The 24,469-nt window shown below is 40.7% G+C and overlaps 1 protein-coding gene and 1 non-coding gene across 3 annotated transcripts in view; both read left to right on the top strand.

The window, feature by feature from the left end:
* The first annotated feature begins 6,973 nt into the window (after positions 1-6,973).
* On the top strand, positions 6,974-7,046 carry TRNAS-GCU. Its single transcript has one exon. It is a non-coding gene; the product is annotated as a tRNA-Ser (tRNA).
* A 1,521-nt stretch (positions 7,047-8,567) lies between these two features.
* Positions 8,568-24,469, top strand: part of LOC122437044 (nuclear autoantigenic sperm protein) — a 29,533-nt gene continuing 13,631 nt past the window's right edge. Inside the window, exons 1-2 of one of the 2 annotated variants that reach the window (XM_043461484.1) lie at positions 8,568-8,744; positions 22,363-22,413. In XM_043461484.1, the coding sequence (XP_043317419.1) occupies positions 8,686-8,744; positions 22,363-22,413 (110 nt within the window). In that variant the 5' untranslated portion in view covers positions 8,568-8,685. The remainder of the gene's footprint in view (positions 8,745-22,362; positions 22,414-24,469) is intronic. The other variant, XM_043461486.1, reaches the window with a different exon arrangement.

The raw sequence follows: 24,469 nt of genomic DNA, 5'->3' as shown, positions 1-24,469 counted from the left end.
AAGAAAATCAAAGATTAAGACACTAGACTTCAAAAGAAGATACGTGGCTTATCAAGGTATTAAGGACGGACTTTGAGAAAACCATGGCGTCCTTGGGACTTCCCTGGTAGTCCAGTGGTTAAGACTCTGAACTTCCAATGTAGGGGATGTGGGTTTGACGCCTTGTCAGGGAACTAAGTTTCTATGTACCATTCAGTACAGTTCAAAATAACAGCAACAAACTGTCAACAACAACAAACTATGAGGTCCTTAAGTAGTTTTGCAAAAAAGGATTCTTTATATGACTGTTTTGAGTAAAAGACCAGAGACTCATTTTAAAATGAGACTTGCCTTTATAAGACTACATTCTAGAAGGAAGGGGTTGCTCACCAGCCAGAGGCTAGCACCACCACATTCCAGTTCCTTATATCAGAATTCCTTATACACAAGTACAATCTTAAACCCCTCTCAGAAACTGCTCTGTGGTCTGCAAGGGAGGAGGGCTGGGCTATCTCACACTCAAGTAGGAAAAATGAGACTTTGTGATGTTCTGTAGGAGAAGAAATGTGAACCTGTAGTCAAAGTCAGGCAAACTGAAAGAGAATACTTGAAAAATGGGACTAATAACATACATTTGAAAGAGATCACAATATTTGTCCAGGAAAATGTGATCTATGGAGTTCTTGCATTTGTCCAAAGCAGTAAAACGCTGAAAATCTCTTTATTTGTTTGAGCTGTTTACTTCTAGAATGTTCATGACAAGTTCTGTTGATTTTCCTCTTTGAGGATCATCTGTACTCTGACATCTGTTTATTCATGAGGCTATAAATATGCCTGTACAGATGTATCTTTGTTTTATTTCACTGCCCCTTGGGCCTTTGGCTAATCAAGGTTTTAATAGGTTGTTTTATACAACATGACAAGTAAGCCTAAGCCAGTATAATGAGTACAGGAGAGCATTTTTTTTTTTCAGGATAATTAATGCACTTTTGTTATTATTGTTGTTCAGTTGCTAAGTTGTGTCTGACTCTTTTGCAGCCCCATGGACTGTAGCCTGCCAGGCTCCTCTCTCCATGGGATTTCCCAGACAAGAATACTGGAGTGGGTTGCCATTTCCTTCTCCAGGGGCTCTTCTCTACCCAGGGATCAAATCCACTTCTCAATTACATTTAAATATCATTCTGTTTCATTTCCCTACATCCAGGATCTATCTGAATTAATTAAACAGTTCTCAATACAGTGGAGAACCAAGACTGTTTAATTTCAGAGATGTTTCTTTTGTTTTTCTTCTTCTTTTTTTTTTTTTCCTTTCTTGTGTGGGATCTTCCTGGACCAGGGATTGAACCCATGTCTCCTGCATTGGCAGGTGGATTCTTTACCACTGAGCCACCAGGGAAACCCTAGGGATGTTTCTTTCTAGTTGACTATACAGTTTAATAATTTGTGTTGACAACAGTGTAAACATCACCATGAGCTATGAACATGAGGTCAAGAGCCATTCAATTCTGCCACAACAGAGGTAGATGATACTTCTGTGTGTGGGGATCTGGGGTGTCACTTTTTGCATTAAAGCTTTGCTCTAGTATTCCAGAGATATTAAAATGACTTGTGGTGACCAATAAAAAGAAAAATTATGTGTTGGTTCCAAGTGAAGGCTTTAAGAGCAAGTATACGTTCCAACATATTCTCTCTTTCCATCTGAAACGGTGACAAGCAATACTCTACAGTATAATTTATGGTCGCTGTTTCATCCGCTTGAGACCTAGAGTGAGGATGACACAAACAAAGGCTCCAGCTCACGTGAGATGAAAACATAGTGTGAGTGAAGACTGAACCTTATTGAATGAAGACATTGAAGTTTTGGGGTTACTTGCTACTACAGCAAAATTTACCCTGTCTTGATTAGTGCAGTTAGCTAATACTTTATTTAGGATATATGCAATGACATTCATAAGTGAAAGGGGCTTGCAACTCTGTTTTGTATATTTTTCTACTTTTAGAATCAAGAATACATTACCTTTTGGACTTCCCTGGCAAAAAGGGATTAAGTCTGTGATTCCCTGGTTTAAGGGAATTAAGACTGTGTTTCCACTGCAGGGGGCACAGGTTTGATTCCTGGTCAAGGAACTAAGATCCCATGTGGCCAGTGGAGTGCCCCCCCATTGCTATGTATGAATGCAGGTGCTCAACCCACCATTTTAATTGGAAGTCTTCCCTAAATCTATTAATAAAAATCAGGGTTCTGGACTTCCCTGGTGGCACAGTGGATAAGAATCTGACTGCTAATGCAGGGGACCTGGGCTTGATCCCTGCTCCGGGAAGATCTCACATGCCTTGATGCAACTAAGCTCAAACTCCACAAATACTGAGCCCCTGCTCTAGAGCCTGTGAGCCACAACTACTAAGCCTGAATACTGCAATCACTAAAGCCTCAGCGCCTAAAGCCTGTGCTCCACAATGAAGAGTAGCCCCCACTAGCCTGTGCAAAAAAACAAAGACCCAGCACTGCCAAAAAAAAAAAAAAAAAATCCTAGAAAAGCTTTTTTCCCCCTATGTATGGAAATGTTTCTTGAAAATATGTTGTGAGAGTGTTAGTCACTCAGTTGTGTCCGACTCTTTGCAATCCCATGGACTGTAGCTCACCACACTCCTCTGTCCATGGAATGTGTTAACTTCACCTATAAAGCCATCTGGGCATTTGAGGGAAATGGTAATTCAACTACCATTTTCAAACGTGTATTATTTATTGATCTACTTAAAGTTTCTGTTTCTTCTTGTGCCAGTTTTGGCACTTTTTTCTTAGGATTACTCCATTAGGTTTTCAAATTTAAATTTATTAGCAAATAGTTATTATTAACATAATTATCTTTCCATTGTACTTATTTCTTCTGCACTTCCTTTTTTTTTGTATTTGCCATCTGTATTTTTCTATTTTTATAATTTTTTTCAAATAACTAGTTTCTAGTTATGTTAATCTTTTATTTCTGTTGATTCCTGCCCTGTCTTTCTTATGTCCTTTCCTTTTTTAAAATAATTTTTGGTTGCACTAGGTCTTCATTGCTGCACCAGGGCTTTCCCTAGTTGGAGTGAATGGGGGCTACCCTTCATTGCAGTGCTTCTCATTGTGGTGGCTTCTCTTGTTGTGGTGCACAGGCTTCAGTAGTTGTGGTACACGACTTAGTTGCTCAGAGGCATGTGGAATCTTCCCAGACCAGGGATTGAACCTGTGTCCCCTGCAGTGGTAGGCAGATTCTTATCCATTGTACAACCAGGGAAGTCTCCTTCATGTTTTACAAGGGCTATTTATATTATTTGTACAATATATAAATGTTAATTTGCAATGCAATAAAATTTTGTGGATAGAGAAGATTGTCTACATGATAATGATTCTTTAGAATGTCTGAGGCTTTCTTTGTGGCCTAATACATGGTCCATTTTTGTAAGTGATCTATGATGTTTGAATATAATGTGCATTTGCTGTTTTTAATATTTAGTTTTTGGCTGTGCTGGATCTTAGTTGCGGCATGTAGTATCGTTTTTCCTTTAGTTGTAGCATGCAGAGTCTTCAGTTGCAGCATGAGGGATCTAGTTCTCTGACCAAGGTTCCAGCCTAGGCCCCCTGCTTTGGGAGCATGGTGTCTTAGGTACTGGACCACCGGAAAGTCCCTGTATTTGCTGTTTTTTGAGTATAGATTTCCATATATGTTTAGTGACTGAGCACACACACAAACACACTAGAGCATATCAATAATATTGGTCGTATCTTCTCTATCTCTGTTTATTTTTTTTGTCTACTTGTTTCTGAGTGACATGAGTTAAAAATTTTCAACTACAATTGATGATTTATCTCTATTTCTTTGGCAGTTCTTATAGTCTTGGCTTGATATATGATGGATATATCTAAGAAGTTTATTTTACTCTTATATAACATTTTTGGAGTAAGTAGTCTAGAGCTTGTACAGTGGCTCTGCGATGCTAGGAAATAGTCCCTGGGGTCGCAAAGAGCTGGCCACAGCTGAGCGACTTTCACTTTCACTTTCAAGCATCTTACTAATTTGTCATTCCTGGTGCATCACACTGATTTGACTTTGTCCAAGTTGGTTCACCACCATGTCTTCTGGAAAGACAGGCCCCTTCCCTTTGATGTTGCTACATGGAAGTTGCACATGTTACTTCTGTTCACTTTCCTTTGACCAGAATGTCATCATGTGAGCACTTCTAGTTCCAAGGGACATTGACAATTTTGGTTTTTGTTCTGGTGGCTATGCACTAAAATGAATGTATAAATAAATTAATAAAAATCAGGGTTCTATTTACTACTATAGGAGAGAAAAATAGATAGTGGAAGACAACTAGGAGTCTATCACAAGGTCTCAGTGTTTTGTATGTGGTCATTCATTTAATCCCTTTCTTTTCTATATACTTCTTCTACCCTCAACTTTCACTTAGTTCAACCTCCTTATTGTTTTACCCTCTCCATAAAATAAACTTCCAGTTTTCCATTGCCTTGGGGAAGACGATTTGTCAGCCTAAGCTGCTTTTTAAAGCCCTGGGAGACACAGGTTAGATCCCTGGGTCAGGAAGATCCCTTAAAGGAGGAAATGGCAATTCACTCCAGCATCCTTGCCTGGAAAATCCTATGGACAGAAGAGCCTGGTCTGCTACAGTCCATGGGGTCACAGAGTTGGATACAATGAGTAACTGAGCACGGACGCATGTACTTCTTCCCATACTCTTAAAAGAACCTGCTGCAACCAATTCATGAGCCTTTTGTGACTTCTCTGTTGTCAACCTAATTGCTTCTTGGCTTTCCCATTCGGATTCTCTCTCTCTCTTTAATGATTTTATTTATTTATCTATGGCTGTGCTGGGTCTTCATTGCTATGCAGGGGCTTTCCCTAATTGTGATGAGCAGGGACTACTTTCTAGTGGAGGTGCACAGACTTCTCCTTGTGGTAGTTTCTGTTGTGGCCCAGCATGAGCTCAAGGGCATTCAGGTTTCAGTAGTTGTGGCTTGAGGGTTCTAGAACACAGGCTCAATAGCAGTGCCTACTTGGCTGCAGCAAGTGGGATCTTCCTGAACCAGGGATTGAACCCATGTCTCTCACATTGGCAGGCGGATTCTTTATCATTGAGCCACCAGGGAAGCCTGAATTCTTTCTTGGGTGCTAGGTCAGTTACTACTTGTCCATCTCTTTTCCAGCTTTAAAAATTTTGTTGCTATTGCTTCCTTTCCCATTCTCTGTGATCTTGCCAGTCTATCTTTAAAAAACAAATTAAAAGTTTCTTTATTGCTATGTAGACAGGTTTCAAAGGAAATGGGTATAAATGTGTTCAACACACCATCTTTAACTGGAAGTCCTCCCTAAATCATGTTAAATATAATTTTAAAATTACTATGAAATCTTGTGGCTTGTTTTGTTTTTTGCCGCTGCTCTTGGGATCATATTTCCCCAACCTTGGTCCTTAACAGTGAAGCATGGAGTCAACCACTGGATTGCCAGGAAATTCTCCAAATCTTGGTTTCTATTTTAAGTAGATATATTTTAAGTGAAACTCTTTCCAGTTCTAATTATGATTATATTATGATTATTTTATTCATTCATTTGATAAGTTCATTTTGGACACCTAGTATGCATCAACCACTGGTAAATGCATTGGGCATTTAGCTGTAAATAAGACAGAAAAGGGCACATGAAGCCTATATATTTAGAAGTGGTAAGAATAAAATAAAAATGAATAACTTCAGATTTTGATAAGTACAAAGGAAGAAATAAACACTAGGAAGCTAACTTTGATTGAGTGGCTAGGGAAGGTTCCTTTGGGGAAGTAATACTTGAGATGAGGCCTAAAGGAAGAAAAGCTGCTGCTAAGTCACGTCAGTCGCGTCCGACTCTTTGTGACCCCATAGACGGACCCTGTCCCTGGGATTCTCCAGGCAGGAATAGTGAAGTTGGTTGCCATTTCCTTCTCCAGTGCATGAAAGTGAAAAGTGAAAGTGAAGTCGCTCAGTCGTGTCCGACTCTTCACAACCCCATGGACTGCATAACACAGTCTCCTCTGTCCATGGGATTTCCCAGGCGAGAGTACTGGAGTGGGGTGCCATTGCCTTCGCCAAAGGAAGAACAGGAGCTAGTTATTCAAAGTATTGGTAGAAGAGCTTTTTAGGTAGTAAGACAGCAAGTGTAAAGCCCCCTGGATATGAGAAAGGGCTTGTGCATTCAAAGGAACAGGGAGAAAGTGTGGTAGGAAAATCAGGTGAAGGAAGAGGAGTAGTATGAGATGAATTTTGGAAAGGTGAATTGAAGCCAGATCATGTAGGACTTGTAGATAATGATAAGGAGCTCAAAATTTCTTCTAACAGCAATGGAAAGCTATTTCAGGAGAGTGACATGATCTGACTTACACTTTAAAAAGATTTTTCTGGAGAGGGTTAAGTAGAGATCAGAAGGTATGCAGTAGTACAGGCAAGAGATGAGTGGTGGTAGTAAAAACTGAAGGTAGTGGATGGATTTAAAATCCATTTTTTATAAGACTGAGTTCCTCAAAGGCAGAGACCATGTATTTTGTCCTTAGGACTTAGAACAAAGCCTTGAGAAATTATAGCTGTTCAGTGAATATTAGTATAATGAGGGACTTCCGTAGTGATCCAGTGGTTGAGAATCCATCTGCCAATGCAGGGGACATGGATTTGGTTCCTAGTCCAGGAAGATCCCACATGGCATGGAGCAATTAAGCCTGGGTGTTGAAACTACTGAAGCCCACACACCCTAGATCCCCTGCTCAGCAACAAAAGAAGGCACCTCATTGAGAAGCCCGAACACCTCAACGAGAAATTAGCCCTTGCTGGCCACAACTAGGAAAAGCCCCTGCACAGCAATGAAGACCCTGCACAGCTAAAAATAAAATAAAAATATTTTAAAAATTAGTATAACAAATGAGTGGATCACACAAGTTTCTGGACTGGATTTGTCAGGCCCTACTCCTGGCTGCTTCCCTGGTGGCTCAGATGGTAAAGCGTCTGCCTGCTATGCAGGAGACCCGGGTTCGATCCCTGGGTCAGGAAGATCCCAGGAGGAGGAAATGGCAACCCACTCTAGTACTCTTGCCTGGAAAATTCCAGGGACAGAGGAGCCTGGTAGGCTACAGTCCATGGGGTGCAAAGAGTCGGACATGACTGAGCAACTTTACTTCACTCACTCCTGGCTGCTAGGACTCTGGAGAGATCTCCCCGGAGCTCAATCCTCCAGTCACTGTGTTATCAGGCTGTTGTAGCCATTTAGTAAATGGTTAGCATGACCCAGGCATAGTGCTGATTGTTGAAGCATCATCTGGAATTCTCACAATATTCTTAAAGGGTGGATACTGATATTGTCCTCATTTTACATTTAATCTTATATGGTTACTTGACTTGGCTCAGGTCACCCAGCTATAAAGGGAGAACCCAAATCTGTTTGCTACAGGAATTGGCATTTACAGGAATTGGCTCTTTTTCCCTAAAAGTTCCCAACTGCCTGAGTCTTGACAGGCTGGAATAAGAACACTCCCCAGGAATCTTTCGCAGTATGTCTGAACCTGGACGAAAATAAAATTACTGTTCTGCTCACGGTACGCAAGGCCATGGTGGAAGGCAATGGATGGTGCTCCAGGTGTGAGGAAGTGCAATCATTTCAGCCTGCCAGTTATCTTCCACTCAGCCAGCTGCAGGAAACGAGGCACACTACTTCCCATAAACGGCTTGTCTTGCAACTTTCTGCGCTAGTCAAACCTTCTCTGAACTTTGGTTTCCATTTCTACCAAATGGGGCTGAGAACACCGTTGTCACTAGTAAGCTTTGGTGTAAAGTTAAGTAAGACAGTTAATAGCTTTAGATGTTTAAGCACAGTGCCCCCGCATGTAGTGGAGAAACGATAAGATAAATCGAAGCTCGATAAATCGTAATCAGCTAGTCAGATTTGGAGTCTGGGGTCGGGTCTAAGAGGATGGCGTCAGCGGATTGGGCCAGTCGAAGCGGGGCGGGTCCAGAGGGAGGAGCCAGCTGCGTCCCGCCACAGCCCCGAGCTCTGAATCAAGCGCGGTAGTTTCAAGCGGTGACCAATCCTAGGACAGCACTGTTATGCGTCAGTTGTTGCGGAGGTTCAGAGCCACGCGTCTCTCACCGATAACAGTTCTAGCCGTTGCAGGTATACCCGTGCTCGGCTCCTGCGTGTCCATCCGTTACGACTCAGAGGACAGAGAGAAAGTCACAGTTCCCCTCCTAAGTATCGGGCCTAGAAAGAGACTCCAGGCTACTCGCTCTAAAAATGTAGAGCAGCACTAGCTTCTTTTCTGGAAGCCGCTGGCCAACGTCCAGTTAGGAGCTGTAGTGCCAAAATCCTAGTTCTTACGCGACTTGCTAGAGAAGCAAAAAGTTGCTTTCTTCGAGGAAGGCAGACTAGGGAGGAAAGGTACCCGGCAGAACCAGATGGTGCGGGCGGGGGATATCCTTGGGTTGGTTTGGGTCTGGGTCCTGGCCCTTTAAACTCGAGGGGGAGGATCCGGAAGTGGATAGGCGGGGCGAAGGGCCCTGGTATATAAGAGGACCCAGCCGCGCGGGGTCTCCAATCTGCCATTTTCTGTCCCTGAATAAGTCTCTGGTGTCCCGAATTCCGTCTGTTTTTCTCACAGGCTGTGTCCCGTCCGTTGGCCCACCACCTCAGGGGAACGATGGCCGCAGAGTCCACAGCCACTGCCGCCATCACCGCAGAGCTGGTTTCCGCCGACAAGTAAGCCGGACCGGGGAGAGCTTGAGGCACTGGCCAGTCCTCAGGGAGGGGGTGGTGGACGGAGGCTCCCTGGGAGGGGCACACCGGAGGGTTGGAGGACGTGCCTTCCAATGAACAACCGTCGCTATTCGGGAAGGCTCGGACACTGGAGAAGCTCACCTCTTGTAGAGTCTCTCTCAATATCAGTAACGCCGGTCGGCTGGCGCCCCCTGCCCCGCTTTTCGCGGCCGCCATCTTGCCGGGGGCAGCGGTGGCTGTCTCCATTGCCTGCCCCTCTCTTTCCTCCCCCGGCCCGGGGCTATCGGTGGGGGGGCGGGGCCCAGGAGCGCCGGTGTGCCTTCATGCCCCTGCTATCCCCACACAACTGGTGTGCGCCTCCGGTAGTATTCTCAAACACCTCGGGAAAATAACCAACAGAGATTTGGCGCCAAAAAAAAAAAAAAAATCCTGCACGAGGAAGGAGGCTGGACTGCTGGCTCGGGGTGGGCGGGACCTCTAGGGGGCGGGGTCGTGCGCTGTTGCGTTCGCTTCCCTCCGCGGGCTCTGGAGCAGGGGGCGGGGCCCCGAGGAGGCGGGAAAACTCCATTGTTTGGGGCTGTGCGGCTCGCGGTCCGCCTCGGACTTCCGTGGTGGGACACTGGGAAGCTTGTTCCCCGCTGTCTCCTTGCTCACCTAGTAACCTCCTACCCACAGCTAGGCCCATTTCTTTTTGTGGTGGAGAGCATCGTGGTTCTTTTTGATTTTAGCAATGTTGGCAGGGGACTTGATTGCTTGTAGGGGACTTGATCGGGTCTGAAGCATCTTCAGCGCTGCGTTGAGGTCTCACTTGTAGCAGCGTTTGGTTGCTAGGAGAGTGGGCAGTATTATGCGTGAAGTGCAGTAGAAGGGAAGACATGATTGCTGTAAAAACGGTACAGTGCCACTCAGGTATTTTTTGAACAGTGAGGGCAAACGGGACGTTTATTTGAAGAAACATAATTTAAATTATTGTCAGATTCTGGTTAAGCCCTAGTATTTCACGTTTTTATTCCCTCATTTCTCATCCTTCCTCCATCCCCAAAGCTTACTTGAGAGGAAATTGCATGAAAATTTAATTAGCTAGTTGGAGAGAACAGTAAAGGCAGCATTCCTCAGTTAAATTCTTGGAACAGTTCAGGGGTAAGGCGTTTATGGGGGAGGGTGAAAAAAATTAACATGAATTTAGATTCTATTAAGAATGCACATTATAATTCCAGTAAAACCATTGAAAGAATAAAAAACACATAACTTTCAAACCAGTAGAGAGAAAAAAATGGAATGAGAAATAAACCTTAATTCAGAGTTGACTTTGATACCACTTTCATTGCTCAAGTAGTGAGCGTAGGGCCACAGTTTTGTCATCTCTAAAAAGCTTCAGTTTGGCTTCTGTTCCCTTATGCCATTTAAACAGCATTGGTAAAGTTTATCAATGACTGTCTAAATGTTAAATCAGTCCTTGTCCTCACTAGCTTTCTGAATAGTTCTAACTAATTTTTAATGTTTTTATGTTACAATAGATAAAGAATATAACAGTTTGTAATGTAGTGGTAAGGAGGAATGAGAAAACTTAGGAAGTCTTATGTGGTGCACTGAATTTTAGTTTAGCTGTCTTATTGTTTCTGAGCTACATAATTGTACCTTTAGATGAGAGATGCCAAAGTAAAAATGAGTGGTTTAGCTCAATCCTTAAAGTTCTGGAGTTTGTTGTTTCTGTAAGTGTAAGGTTCATCTGTGTTGGTGTGAGGCTTATTTTGGTGCTTAGTATTCAGCTATTTAAAGTGAGATCAATAACTTCTTGTATTGGGTTGGCCAGAAAGTTTGTTTGGGTTTTTTTCCATAAGCTCAATAACTAGGCTTTACCATGAGATGCATTAATGTCACAGTAATTAGAATATAAGATTTAGCCAAGGTAGCCATGGTACTAATTTTTGGTGGATTGGAGATGTTAGGCCAGTATATTAGCTCAGATGTGTAAATGAGAAGAGTCTCGGTGGACCTGCAAAAAAAAATTCCTGTTCTTACAAGATCGTTTTATTTACTCATTAATTTTTTTGTGGCGTGGCATGTGGGATCTTAGTTTACCGATCAGGACCTTGAACCCGAGCCCCTTGCATTGAAAGCTCTCGGTCTTAACCATTGGACCACCAGGGAAGCCTCTTTAGAAGATTGTTTTAAATGAAATCTGATATTTGATAATCTCAGGATGGTTTTGAGGTGAAGGACAAGAACAGATCAGAAAAATAAATGGAATATTGAAATTATTTCTGAACAAGATGAATATGACTTGTACTCTTAGGACAAGCTTTCTCATCATGACATCCATTAACTTTGATAATCTATGTGTGTCCAAAAGAATTCTTCACTTACCACTTTAAAAGCTGGGGTTCAGAGAATTCCTGGTGGTCCACTGGTTAGGACTCAGTGATTACACTGCAGAGGGCAAGATGTGCGGCCCATCCAAAAAAAAATAAATTGTTTTTAAAAAAGCCCTGAGGTTCACCCTTAAGATTCCACACAAAAAAAATGTCCTTTGTTCATGGGCTGGAATGCTTGATACTGTTAAGATGTTCATACTACCCAAAGAGATCTGTAGATTCAACAGTCTGTCAAAACACCAGTTTTGTAGAAATAGGAAAATGCATCCTAAAACGCATAAGAAACCTCAAGGGATCCCAAATAGCCCAAACATTTTTGTTGTTGTTGTTTTTGGCCTTTCCTTGGCCTGGGCCCTTAGCAGTGAGAATGTGGATCCACTGGACCACCAAGGAATTCCCTGCCAAAACAGTTTTGAAAAACAATGAAGTGTGTAAGTCTCACTTCCTGATTTCAAAACATTGCAAAGCTATAATAATTAAAACAGGGTGGTACTGGCATGATGGAGCAATGGAATGTAATAGTCCAGAAATAAATCCTTGCATGTCGTCAAATGATTTTTGTTAAGGATGCCAAGACCACTTAGTGAGGGCAGGACATTCTTTTCAACAAATCGTGTTGGGACAACAGGATGTACACATGCAGAAGAATGAAGTTAGACCCTTGTATACAAAAATGAGCTGAAAATGGATTAAAGTCCTAGATATAAGGCCTTAAACTATACATCTCCTAGGAGAAAGCATAAGTTGAAAGTTCCATGGGACTTCCCTGGTTGTCCAGTGGCTAAGACTCTGTGTTTCCAGTGCAAGGGATGGGGATTCGATCCTTGGTCAGGGAACTAGATCTCCATATGCCTCAACTAAGAGTTCACCAAAAAATAAATAAAAACAAATATTAAAAGCCCGTTGGAAATTCCCTGGTGGTCCAGTGGTTAGGATTCAGTGGTTTGACTGCAGTGGCCTGGGTTCAGTCCCTGCTTGGGGAACTGGGATCCTTCAAGCCATACTCCCAACAAGGGTAGTTCTGACTTACAACATTACAGATTAGTTTTGTCTGTTTTTGAATGTTATATCTATGGTATGTTATTATATGACCTCTTATACACAACTTTATGTGAACCATCCACATTACACAGTTTAGTGATTCTTTTTGCTGTGTGGGGGCCCGCTTTTGAATAGCTTTATCTGTTCTATTGTAGGTGGGTGCTGAACATGTATTTATTTGTAAGGGTATCTTAAAACTTTTTATGGAGTGACTTCCCTGGTGGTCCAGTGGTTAAAACTGCAGGGGGCACAGATTTGATCCCTGGTCAGGGAACTAACATCTTGTATGCCAAGTGGTGCAGCCAGAAAAAAAACAAAACAAAACTAGACAGATGATGTCTTTGATGACTAGGAGTCAAGAAAACTGTATTCTATTTCTGGCTACCATGGTGGACCTCAGTTTTCCCATTTGTAAAATAGTAGCAGTAATGGGGAAGATTCTTTCAGGAAATTTTCTTTTAGGAAAATTTTGTGAAGCAGGTTTTTTTTTTTGTCCTACTTAAGGCATAGTGAAAGTGTTAGTCCCTTAGTCATGTCTGATTCTTTGTGACCCCATGGACTGCAGCCTGCCAAGCTCCTCTGCCCATGGAATTCTCCAGGCAAGAATACTGGAGTGGGTAACCATTCCCTTCTCCAGGGGATCTTCCTGACCCAGAGATCTAACCTAGGCCTCCTACACTGCAGGCAGATTCTTTACCATCGGAGCCACCAAGGATTCCCTGTATTTATTGAGCATTTGTTTTATATAATGAGACAGAAAAGATCTCTGCTCTTAAATGGAGACTACTTGGGATAGAGACCATAAATATGATGTAGATTAGAGAATATCAGTGATAAAGTGCTATGCAAATAATTGCTTTACCTTCCCCTAGTTTAAAGAGATGTGAGGTAACTGGGTGGTTATTTTAGATTGGGCAATCTGGAATGGCCACAAGGAGATGAATGACCAGGAGCCAGCTATCTGAAGTTTCCATTCATGAATAGGAGAGAGTGGATACAGATACAGGCAGGTTGATGGTTTTAGTGGTTGAGGGAGACTTTCTGTCTAATGGTGTCTATTTGCTCAATGAGGGGTAAAGCAAGACCTGCTTAGAAGTAAGGGAGAATGGAATACAGTGTAGGAGATTTGAGGAGAGAAATTGTTACTTTGGAGACTTGGAAGACATTTTAGGGAATGTAGTAGGATTGCCAGTTTTGTCCTTGTTTCAGATTTGGGGCCAAGAATTTTTAAAAAGTGCTGTTTTTTTAAGTGCATTCAGCTGCTTTTTTGGAGCAGACACAGAATAGACAGCTAGAGGGTTGAAACCACCTCTTGTGGAACTTAAAAGTTCTCTAGAAGAAAGGCCTTCTTCACAGAATGAGGGTTTACGTTAAGGAAAAAAATTTGAAGATAAGACAATTGGAGATTTTCCCCCTACGTCTAGCAACTACCTATTTGGTCTCTTGGTGCTTGTATTCCTTAGATAGAGCACCATCTTCTCTGCATTCAAACTTCCCAAGGTGAAGTGAAGTGAAGTCGCTCAGTCGTGTCCGACTCTTTGCGACCCCATGGACTGTATGTAGCCTACCACGATCCTCTCTGTCCATGGGATTTTCCAGGCAAGAGTACTGGAGTGGGTTGCCATTTCCTCCTTTTCCAGGGGATCTTACTGACCCAGGGATCAAACCTGGGTCTCCTGCATTGTATGCAGATGCTTTACTGTCTGAGCCACCAGTTGCTTTCTTTGCTTCTTCCCTTTCATAGCCAGGCTTCTTTAGATAAGATTCTGCATTTCTAGTCTCCCATTTTTTCCCCTTCTATTTGCTTATACATTTAACAGATATATTCAATATATATTTTAATATGTTGGGTTTTAGAGATACAAATATGAATAAGATACTAGTTTCTGGTCATCAGATCACAATCTAACTGGACAACTATGTTCTGAGAATATACACATTTGTCCATCCTGTCTCAATTGGGCTTCTTTCTTTCATGTCATTTAAACAACATTGCTAAAGATAATCATTGTCCAAATGCTGAAGTAGTCCTTATCATTTTTAGCTTCCTAATTAGTTCTTTTTGGTACCCTTTTGCTGCCTCTGATACCAGATACTCCCTCCTTAATTTTGTTTTCCTTTGATGCGGCCTCTAATTCTTCCTATCTTTTGGTTCTTTCATTGTTAATGATTGCTAGTATCTTTTGATTCCTTATGTGCGAAGCATTGAGCTAAGCACTCTGTGAACATTCTCATTTAATTTTCAAAACAAGTCTTGTGAGATGGTACTGTTAATAGTTGAGGAAATTTAGGTACTTCACATGGTAAGTGGCAATGTCACTTGTCCTTAATCCTACCCTTAGTGATTCAGAATTGTTCACTTACTTTAACAAATATTGATTAGATGCCAGGCTTTGTGGTTGATTGTAGAATACAGTTTAGGATAAGATAGACGTTGTTTCTCAGATCATAATCCAGATGGGGAATACAGAAAGTCAGTAGGCAGTTAGAATATAGCATGAGTTATGATTGGTGTTATGTATAGATTAGTAAATCATTTGTGTAATTGGGTAAGTTACTACTCTGGAAAATAGGATATTGACACATACCACAAGGTTTTTTTCTTTTTTTTTTTTGGTGAGAGGATTAAATGATAATGTAATAGGTGCTGCTCTGTGACATGTTTGCTCTGAATTGCCTATTGAATCTTACCCATTTAGGTGTTTTATAAGCACCTCAAAACCAACTCCGAGGGACTTCCCTGGTGTTCCAGTGGGTACGACTCCACTCTCCCAATGCAGGAGGCCTGGGTTCTATCTCTGGTCAGGGAACTAGATTCCACATGCTGCAATTAAGAGTTTGCATGCTGCAACTAAAGATCCCTCTTGCTGCAACTAAGACAATTCAGCCAAATAAATACATACATATTTTTTTTAAAAAACCAACCAACCAACTCTTAATATATGCCCACAGTTTTCACTAATGAATCCTGTTCTTGTTCCTTACTTTGCTCGGATAGTGCTCAGTTTCCCTATCCCAGAAATAAAAATTCAAGATTCACCCTCTCTCCTTTCCCAGTTTCTAAACAGTCACCAATATTTAGTAGTTTGGTGTTTTGTAGCAGGGCTTAGAGGGCCAGACAGGAAAAAGTGACGTGGTGGTGGGGATTGAAGTGAATTCTCCTTTATTAGTGTTTGGTCACTACTCAGCTTTGCTTGATTGGGGAGAATGTATGCCACAGTGGCAGATATTTTTGAGATTTAAAATATTATTTCTTTGAATAGGACATACATTCCTAGTTCAAAATCCAGAAGAGGGAGTATACAGTGAAATGTTAATTAACCGTTATTAGCATTTTCTCCTTACAGTCCACCAGTGTTCATAATTTACCAGTGTTTGTAATTTATTATGTATCCCTCAGTGATATCTTTTGGGCTTCCCTGGTGGCCCAGTGGTCATGAATCCTCCTGCCAATGCAGGAGATGCATGTTCAATCCCTGGGTGGAGAAGATCCCTGGAAATGGAAATGGCAACCCACGCCAGTGTTCTTGCCTGGGAAATACATGGACAGAGGAGCCTGGCAGGCTACAGTTCAGAGGGTTGCAAAGAGTTGGACACGACTCAGTGACTAAACAACAGCAATGATATCTAATCATATAAGAGCAGATTGTAGTTATTAATTCTACATTACCGTACAAATGGTAGCACACTTGATACATCTCTGACCACTTTATTAGTAATGTATCTTGAAGATGATTCTTCATCAGGATGTAATTTCCTCATTAAGGCATAGTTTTCCTTTTTTTTTTAAATGGCTGCATTTTATTCTATTCTGTGGCTGTCTCATAACAGTTTTCCTTTTGGTGGACATTTGAATTCTGTCCAGAATTTAATTATTACAAATAATGCTCTAGTGAATAATCTTGTAAACCATGGACTCATCTATAGGATAATTTTCTACAAGTGGAACTGCTGGATCAAAGAGTGTTCACTTATTATTTTTGATAGATATTGCTAATTAGACCGGTGTAGAAGTTTTGTAAATTTAAATTTCTAATAGCAATATATATTTAAACTTCTGTTAGCAATTGGTTAGCGTGCAGTACTTACACAGCAGTCCATGCAGAGCATTGCTGAGGTTGTGAGTTCAAGCCTGACATGGAGCATGACTCTTTTGGATACCCTCATGTCCCTCCTTTTGATTCCCTGGTGGCTCAGACGGTAAAGTGTCTGCCTGCAATGCTGGATACCTGGGTTTGATCCCTGGGTCAGGAAGATTCCCTGGAGAAGGCAACCCACTCCAGTACTCTTGCCTGGAAAATCCCATGGACTGAGGAGCCTGGTAGGCTGTATGGTCCATGGGGTCGGAAAGAGTCGAACACGACTTAGTGACTTCACTTTTAGCAATATATGGGAACAGTTGTTTCTCTTACATTCTTGTCTTTGAATATTTGATGGGTAAAAAATGTTTTCTCATGGTAGTTTTGTGTTTCTCTGAAGAGTATGAGCACATATTCAGACATTTGAGCTCTTTGTGTTTCATTTTCTGTGAGTATGCTTATACCCTTTAATCTTTTCTTGTTGGACCTTTTTTTCTGTTGATTATAATACTCTATATTTGGTAAGTTAACCTTTTGTGAAATGAATTAGATGGAGTAGAATTTATCAATCTTCTATAATTTCTGAATTTAAAAAGGCCTTCTCCAGGTGAATTACAAAGTAATTCTCCCATGGTTTTCTTTAATACTTTTTGGTTTTACAGTTTACATAACAATTTTTCAAGAGAAGCAGAAATACAGATTTTTTATGTGATATCTTCATAGTTTTAAATGTAGTAGCTACTGTAATTAACAGTAAAAAAAATAATTGTGGATAAACATGTCTGTGTCTCAGATAAGACATGAACATTAGTGTATAATTTTTTTCCTAATCTGGTGTTTGTTACATTGTGGTCCCCAAACCAGTAGTAGCATCACCTAGAAAGTTGTTAGAAATGCAAATTCCTGGACCTCATAGTAGATCCACTGAACCAGAACTCTAGGGTTGGGACTCAACTATTTGTTTAATTCATGTAGACTGAAATTTGAAGAATCACTGCTTTAATTATGTCTTTTCTTATGACTGTACTAGTATGGCCTTGATTGGTTCATGCCCTTTTTGTCTAGGCTACTAAGTAAAAGTAAGTTTATCACTGCTGAGTGCTTTACAGTGCTATTTAATAATATACTGAGCTATTTCAAATCCTGAAAGATGATGCTGTGAAACTGCTGCACTCAATATGCCAGCAAATTTGGAAAACTCAGCAGTGGCCACAGGACTGGAAAAGGTCAGTTTTCATTCCAGTCCCTAAGAAAGGCAATCTGAAAGAATGCTCAAACTACCGCACAATTGCATTAATCTCACATGCTAGTAAAGTAATGCTCAAAAATTCTCCAAGCCAGGCCTCAGCAATATGTGAACTGTGAACTTCCAGATGTTCAAGCTGGTTTTAGGAAAGGCAGAGGAACCAGAGATCAAATTGCCAACATCCACTGGATCACTGAAAAAGCAAGAGTCCCAGAAAAACATCTATTTCTGCTTTATTGACTATGCCAAAGCCTTTGACTGTGTGGATCACAATAAACTGTGGAAAATTCTGAAAGAGATGGGAATACCTGGTCAGACCACCTGACCTGCCTCTTGAGAAACCTGTATGCAGGTCAGGAAGCAACAGTTAGAACTGGACATGAAACAACAGACCGGTTCCAAATAGGAAAAGGAGTATGTCAAGGCGGTATATTGTCACCCTGCTTATTTAACTTCTACGCAGAGTACATCGTGAGAAATCCTGGGCTGGAGGAAGCATGAGCTGGAATCAAGATTGCTGGGAGAAATATCAATAACCTCAGATATGCAGATGACACCACCCTTATGGCAGAAAGTGAAGAACTACTAAAGGGCCTCTTGATGACAGTGAAAGAGGAGAATGAAAAAGTTGGCTTAAAGCTCAACATTCAGAAAACTAAGATCATGGCATCCGGTCCCATCACTCCATGGCAAATAGATGGGGAACAGTGGCTGACTTTATTTTTCTGGGCTCCAAAATCACTGCAGATGGTGATTGTAGCCATGAAATTAAAAGACGCTTACTCCTTGGAATGAAAGTTATGACCAACCTAGACAGCATATTAAAAAGCAGAGACACTACTTTGTCAACAAAGGTCTGTCTAGTCAAGGCTATGGTTTTTCCAGTGGTCATGCATGGATGTGAGAGTTGGACTATAAAGAAAGCTGAGTGCTGAAGAATTGATGCTTTTGAACTGTGGTGTTGGAGAAGACTCTTGAGAGTCCCTTGGACTGCAAGGAGATCCAACCAGTCCATTCTAAAGGAGATCAGTCCTGAGTGTTCATTGGAAGGACTGATGTTGAAGCTGAAACTCCAATACTTTGGCCACCTGATGCAAAGAGCTGACTCATTTGAAAAGACCCTGATGCTGGGAAAGATTGAAGGCGGGAGGAGAAGGGGACGATAGAGGATGAGATGGTTTGATGGCATCACCGACTCAGTGGACATGGGTTTGGGTGGACTCCAGGAGTTGATGATGGACAGGGAGGCCTGGCGTGCTGCAGTTCATGGGGTCACAGAGAGTCGGACATGACTGAGCAACTGAATTGATACCCATTTTTCCTAATTTTATCCACTTCATACTTTTGTACCACAGGGTATATAAGAAGTAAATTTGATGATATTACACGTTCAGTGCCTCAGCTTGATAAAAATTTAATGATTTAGGTTGGCATCAAAACTAAATGATCTGTTTCCTAGGAAGTGGGGACATGGAAAGTAGGGTGAAGGACAGTTACAAAGGTGTAAAGTTCAGGTAATTTCCTGGCGGTTCAGTGGTTAGGACTCCACATTTTCACTGCCGTGGTCCCTGGTTCAATCTCTGGTCCAGGAACTAAAGTCCTGCAAGCTATGCTGTGCAGCCCAGTCCCCACTCCCACTGCCCCCCCCACCCACCAAAAAAAAAAAAAAAAAAGATTTAAGTATAAAAACTGAGAGTAAACATTTGGAAATGAAGAAATTTGACATTATTCTGACATTTCTGTTTTATATTACAAAAACCCATCTCTTGCACATTGAAATTGAAAGTCTGGTCCTTCAGTCACAGGTAATTTGAGAAACTCTGCTAGAATTAGTGAAAGAAGCTATTTGAAGGTAACTAGCTATGACAGGGGCTTCCGCTGGTGGCTCAGTGGTAAAGAATCCACCTGTCAATGCAGATTCAATTCCTGGATCTTGAAGATCCCCTGGAGAAGGAAATGGCAACCCACTCCAGTATTCTTGCCTGGGAAACTCCATGGACAGGGGAACCTGGCAGGCTACAGTCCATGAGGTCACAAAAGAGTCTGACACGTCTTGGCAACTAAACAACAGCAAGCTATGACAGGAAGTATATGTAGATAAGGGTCCTGGGCCATCCAGGGTTCTGGTCAGATCATTTGCCGCTTAGCGTGCAGCTGAACGCATTAGCTTTTAAATTGTGCTTTTTTCCTGTCACTGTGAAGTCTGCTTATTTTCAACCCCATTTCCCTGCCCACCTCCCCTCCCCAGGACTTTTCATCAGACTTGTAAACCAATATACTATTTATAAAAGGTTTAGGAGTTTCTAGCAAGGATACTGGAGAAGGCAATGGCAACCCACTCCAATACTCTTGCCTGGAAAATCCCATGGACGGAGGAGCCTGGTGGGCTGCAATCCATGGGGTCGCAGAGAGTAGGACATGACTGAGTGACTTCACTTTCATGCTTTGGAGAAGTGGCAACGCACTCCAGTGTTCTTGCCTGGAGAATTCCAAGGATGGGGGAGCCTGGTGGGCTGCCGTCTGTGGGGTTGCACAGAGTCGGATACGATTGAAGCAACTTAGCAGCAGCAAGGATACTGGATCCTGTTGAAAGTAATTGACAACTTTTCATCTCTAAAGCATTTTCTAAGACTCAGATTCCAATATAGTTAGCCCCTGCTTGTCATCTAATCTCTTCTGCTTTTCACAAATTGTCCTCTCTGCTTTTTTTCCTGGGGTGGGGGAGCGTTGGCGCCTGTGGCTTGTGGGATTTTAGTTCCCCCACTTGGGCCATTGGCAGTGATGGGGCGAATCCTAACCACTGGACAGCAGGGAATTACCCTGTGTCCTTTGCTTTAACTTTTGTTGGAGGCTGATTCCGATCCTTAGCATACAATAGATACTAATAAAATGTCTATTGAATTTGACTTTTGAATTAATATATTTTTTGAATTGAGTAAGCTATTTTTTAATCGTTCATTTATTTTGTCCATATTGTGTATATTACTCCGCTGTTTTCATAAATTTGGTATGCTAAATAAGAAAGTCCAAGTGTGAAAAATCAATTGACTAAGTTCTGTTTGTGTGTATGTTTTAACCTTTGAAGTTTTCAGTAGTTTATCTTCTGCAACTTTCTGTGTTCTCTCATACTCCTAGCTTTCTTGCTGCATGTACTTCACTTCTAATGTATGGCTTCTGAGGTGTTTAGTAGTAAAGTTTTCTGTTTTCCCACTGTCCTTTTTCTCCATTTCATCACAGCTAGCAGCATTCTCTGCTCTCATTTGAGATGTAACCGTCCTTGGTTTAAACTCTGGTGTGCTTTGGGGCCACAGTTAAAGATGATACATATCCTTAACTGAATATTTCCTTTGGGATATAGGTGAAAACTGATGATAGAGTAGGTAACAGAGGCAAGGATTTAAGTTAATGCCAAGTGAATGGTGTCAGTGTATAGCATTCCTAAGTAGTAACTCAGGTCAACCCTTTTCTTGAAACCTACCTAAGGTTTAACTGTATGGTAAAGAAAGGGTAAATTCTTCTTTTCCTTTATTTATCAATTTTCAAAATAATGCAGTGGTCTCCCATCATTTTCCAGATGACTAATGAGTTTTTTTGTTTTTGTTTATATTATTGAGAACTCATGAGTTTAAACATATTTGGAGTTTTCCAGTCAATTGCAGCTATAATCTTTTTTAAAATGTTTAAAATTTTATATTGCGGTATAGTTGATCAACAATGTGTTAGTTTCAGGTGTACAGCAAGGTGATTCAATTATATGTATATATGTATCTATTCTTTTTCAAGTCTTTTTCCCACTTAGGTTATTACAACATATTGAGCATATTTCCCTGTACTACACAGTAGGTCCTTTGTGCTTATTATCTGTGTGTGTGTTTTATATTTATTTATTTGGCTGCTTTGGGTCTTAGTTGCAGCTCATGGGCTCTTATATCATCATTGCAGCGTGAGGGATCTTTCAGTTGTGACTTGTGAACTCTTAGTTGGGACATTTGGGATCTAGTTCCCTGACCAGGGATCGAACCCGGGCTTCTTATTGAGAGCTTGGAGTCTTACCCACTGGGCCACCGGGGCAGTCCCTATTATCTTTGTTCATGCTCACTCACATTGTCCCTCCTTTTGGACAGTGAGATTTTGTTGAGGTTGGCTCCTAAGTGTGCTTTTGTAATATTTTTGTAAATATGAAACATCAAATTTATAGAGAAGTTGAAAAAGTACAAAGAACTCTTCTTGCTTTACCCTGGATTCCCCACCTTTCCTTTTAGCATGACCATTAGTAGATATGATCCTCAATAATGCCAGATATAGTTTTGTTGCCTTCTGGCATGATATTGCCCCAGATTCACTTATGTACTTCTACAACCCTGTCTTAGATCAGTTATTTCTCAATGGAGCCTTGGTTCCTTTTAGTGGGAAATGGATTTTTAGGAGCACAGTCTAGGTTCTAGGGGATACTCATTGCTGCTGAGTTGGTCATTATTTCTAGACTTTTTCAGTAAACACGACTATGAAATATTTTTAAGATATTTATTAGTACTTTTCCCCCCAAAAATGGAATGTTGTGGGAAACTTTGCTTTTTCCTTTTTTTAAAAAACAAACTTATTTTTAGTGAGCTATAAACTGAAATCTAGGATGTAACTGTCTTGTTCATTATATCAGTAGTATCATGTAGCAAATAAGCATTCAATAGTTACTTGAATGAATAAGCATTAAAGTTGATAATGTAAGTAAATGTTCTGTAAGATCTGAATATATTGGACATTTAATAAATAGCTCTTTTTATGACTTTATGTTTTTAAGTTTCTAGTCTTAAAATAGCCTTTCATTTTTACTTTTTTTTCCCCTTAATTTTTCTTTACAGAATTGAAGAAGATGCCCCTGCTCCTTCTACTTCTGCAGATAAAGTGGAGAGGTATGATTGTTTACAGTGGTGTGATTTGATTTATATCTAGAACATAGACATAAGAGCTATGTAACTTGAGGGCAGTTTATCATCTTTAATAGGTAACAAGTGAGAGTGAATATTAAAGTACTTGTTCATTTTAAAGTATGGAGTCCTGACAGTGATGTCATCAGGGTTTTTTGTATTAAAATATTTGAATTTTAAAAGTTGTTCAATTCTGCTCCTTACTTGGTACACAGCGTGCCTGGCAAATGCCAGCTTATTCTTTGTTTGAATATGTCTACTGATTTAGATCTCAGTTTTGTAAGGTTGCTATTTTCAATTTTGTTGTTAATTCTTGTTGAAAGTTGTAAATTTTATATTGCGCCCACATGTATTTCCATGTAACTTCTGCATCTTGATGTGACCATAGTTCTTAACCAGAGGAAACATAATAATTGGAAAGCTTATCCAAAAGGTAAATGCCTGGGTTGCCTTCCTGGAGATTTCATTTGTTAAGCTTTGAGTGTATGAGTGTTTTAGAAAAACTTCCTGGTAAATCTTAAACTCACTTAGGTTGAAAACTACTGTTCTAAATTCCGTCTAATCCTTCTGCAAAATATATGCACATCTTTTGGGGGTTTTTTGAGTCTAAGTTTTTCTTTTTTTTGGTTTTCATTATTTTATGTTTTTTACATTGTTGTCTTAAATTCCTTTGTTATCTTGGTTACTTAAACTATGTCTTCTACAAATACTATCTAATGATTTGTGAGTTAGTCTCGTTTTTGGGTGGAAGGAGTACTGCTCAGGATTGATCCTAAACACATTCACATAACTTTTAGAGGGTTAATCTTGGTATATACCATGATATTAAATTTCTGGACTGAGCATAAGGTGTAAATATAGCTAGGCTATTTAATTAACCCCTGGGACACTGCTGATAGGTAATTATTAATGTTACAAGCGTTTATGATTTTTCAAGGAGTATGATAATACGATTCTGAGAGAAACAGGAAGGATAGTTGGGAAAAACATAAAGTCTCATAAATTGGTAACAACTGACCTCAAATGGTTACTTAGTACTGCCCAGCAACTATAGCATGTTTCCCTGGCCAAGTTGTTCTGTTCTGCTGAGCAACTTTTTCTTAACAGTCAATACCATCACCTGTCTTCTTGCTCTTGAAGATTTTACTTTTTAAAAAAAAATTTTGATTGTTCAGTGAATCAGCAATAGGCAGGGAATTTTTTTTTAAGTTATTTTTTAGTTGAAGGGTAATTGCTTTACAGAATTTTGTTGGTTTCTGCCAAACATCAACATGAATCAGCCATAGGTATACATGTGTCCCCTCCCTCTAGAACCTCCCTCCTATCTCCCTCCCCATCCCACCCTTCTAGGTTGTTACAGAGCCCCTGTTTGAGTTCAGTCACTTTATCTTAAATCTGTACCCATACATTCTTTTCTTTTGGATGTGGGTCCATGCTCTTATTCAGAGGTTCTCAAAGTATAGTATAGTTTGTATGCCCTTGGTGTCCCTAAGACCCTTTGAGAGATTCTGCAAGATCAAAACTTTTTGTAATTGGAAGAACATTTGCCTTTTTGACTGTGTTGACATTGATACTGATGGTGAAAAAGCAATGGTGGATAAACTTGCTGGCCCTTTATTTAACATAAGTCAAGGCAGTACAAGTAGTGCACTACCAGTTTCACTTAGGAATGTCCATTAGAAAGCAATACCAGCTAATTTATTCTCAGTCCTTCACTAAATGATTTTATAATCTGTGTGACAAAATGTGAAGTATGAATGCTACTTCTGCATACTAAAGTAGGTAAGATGATTGTCTTTGGGAAAAGCACTGTGTGACCATTTGAATTAAGAATTAAATTTTTCTTTGTGGACATGGGGACAGGGGAGGAGAGAGTGAGATGTATGGAAAGAGTAACATGGAAACTTAACATTACCATATGTGAAATAGATAGCCAACAGGAATTTGCTGTGTGGCTCAGGAAACTCAAACAGGGGCTCTGTATCAACCTAGAGGGGTGGGGAGGGACATGGGAGGGAGGTTCAAAAGAGAGGGGATATAT

This window comes from Cervus canadensis, chromosome 2 (assembly GCF_019320065.1).
Source record: "Cervus canadensis isolate Bull #8, Minnesota chromosome 2, ASM1932006v1, whole genome shotgun sequence".
NCBI lineage: Eukaryota > Metazoa > Chordata > Mammalia > Artiodactyla > Cervidae > Cervus > Cervus canadensis.
Note: the sequence above shows the minus strand (reverse complement) of the source record. Positions and strands in the feature narration are given on the sequence as shown.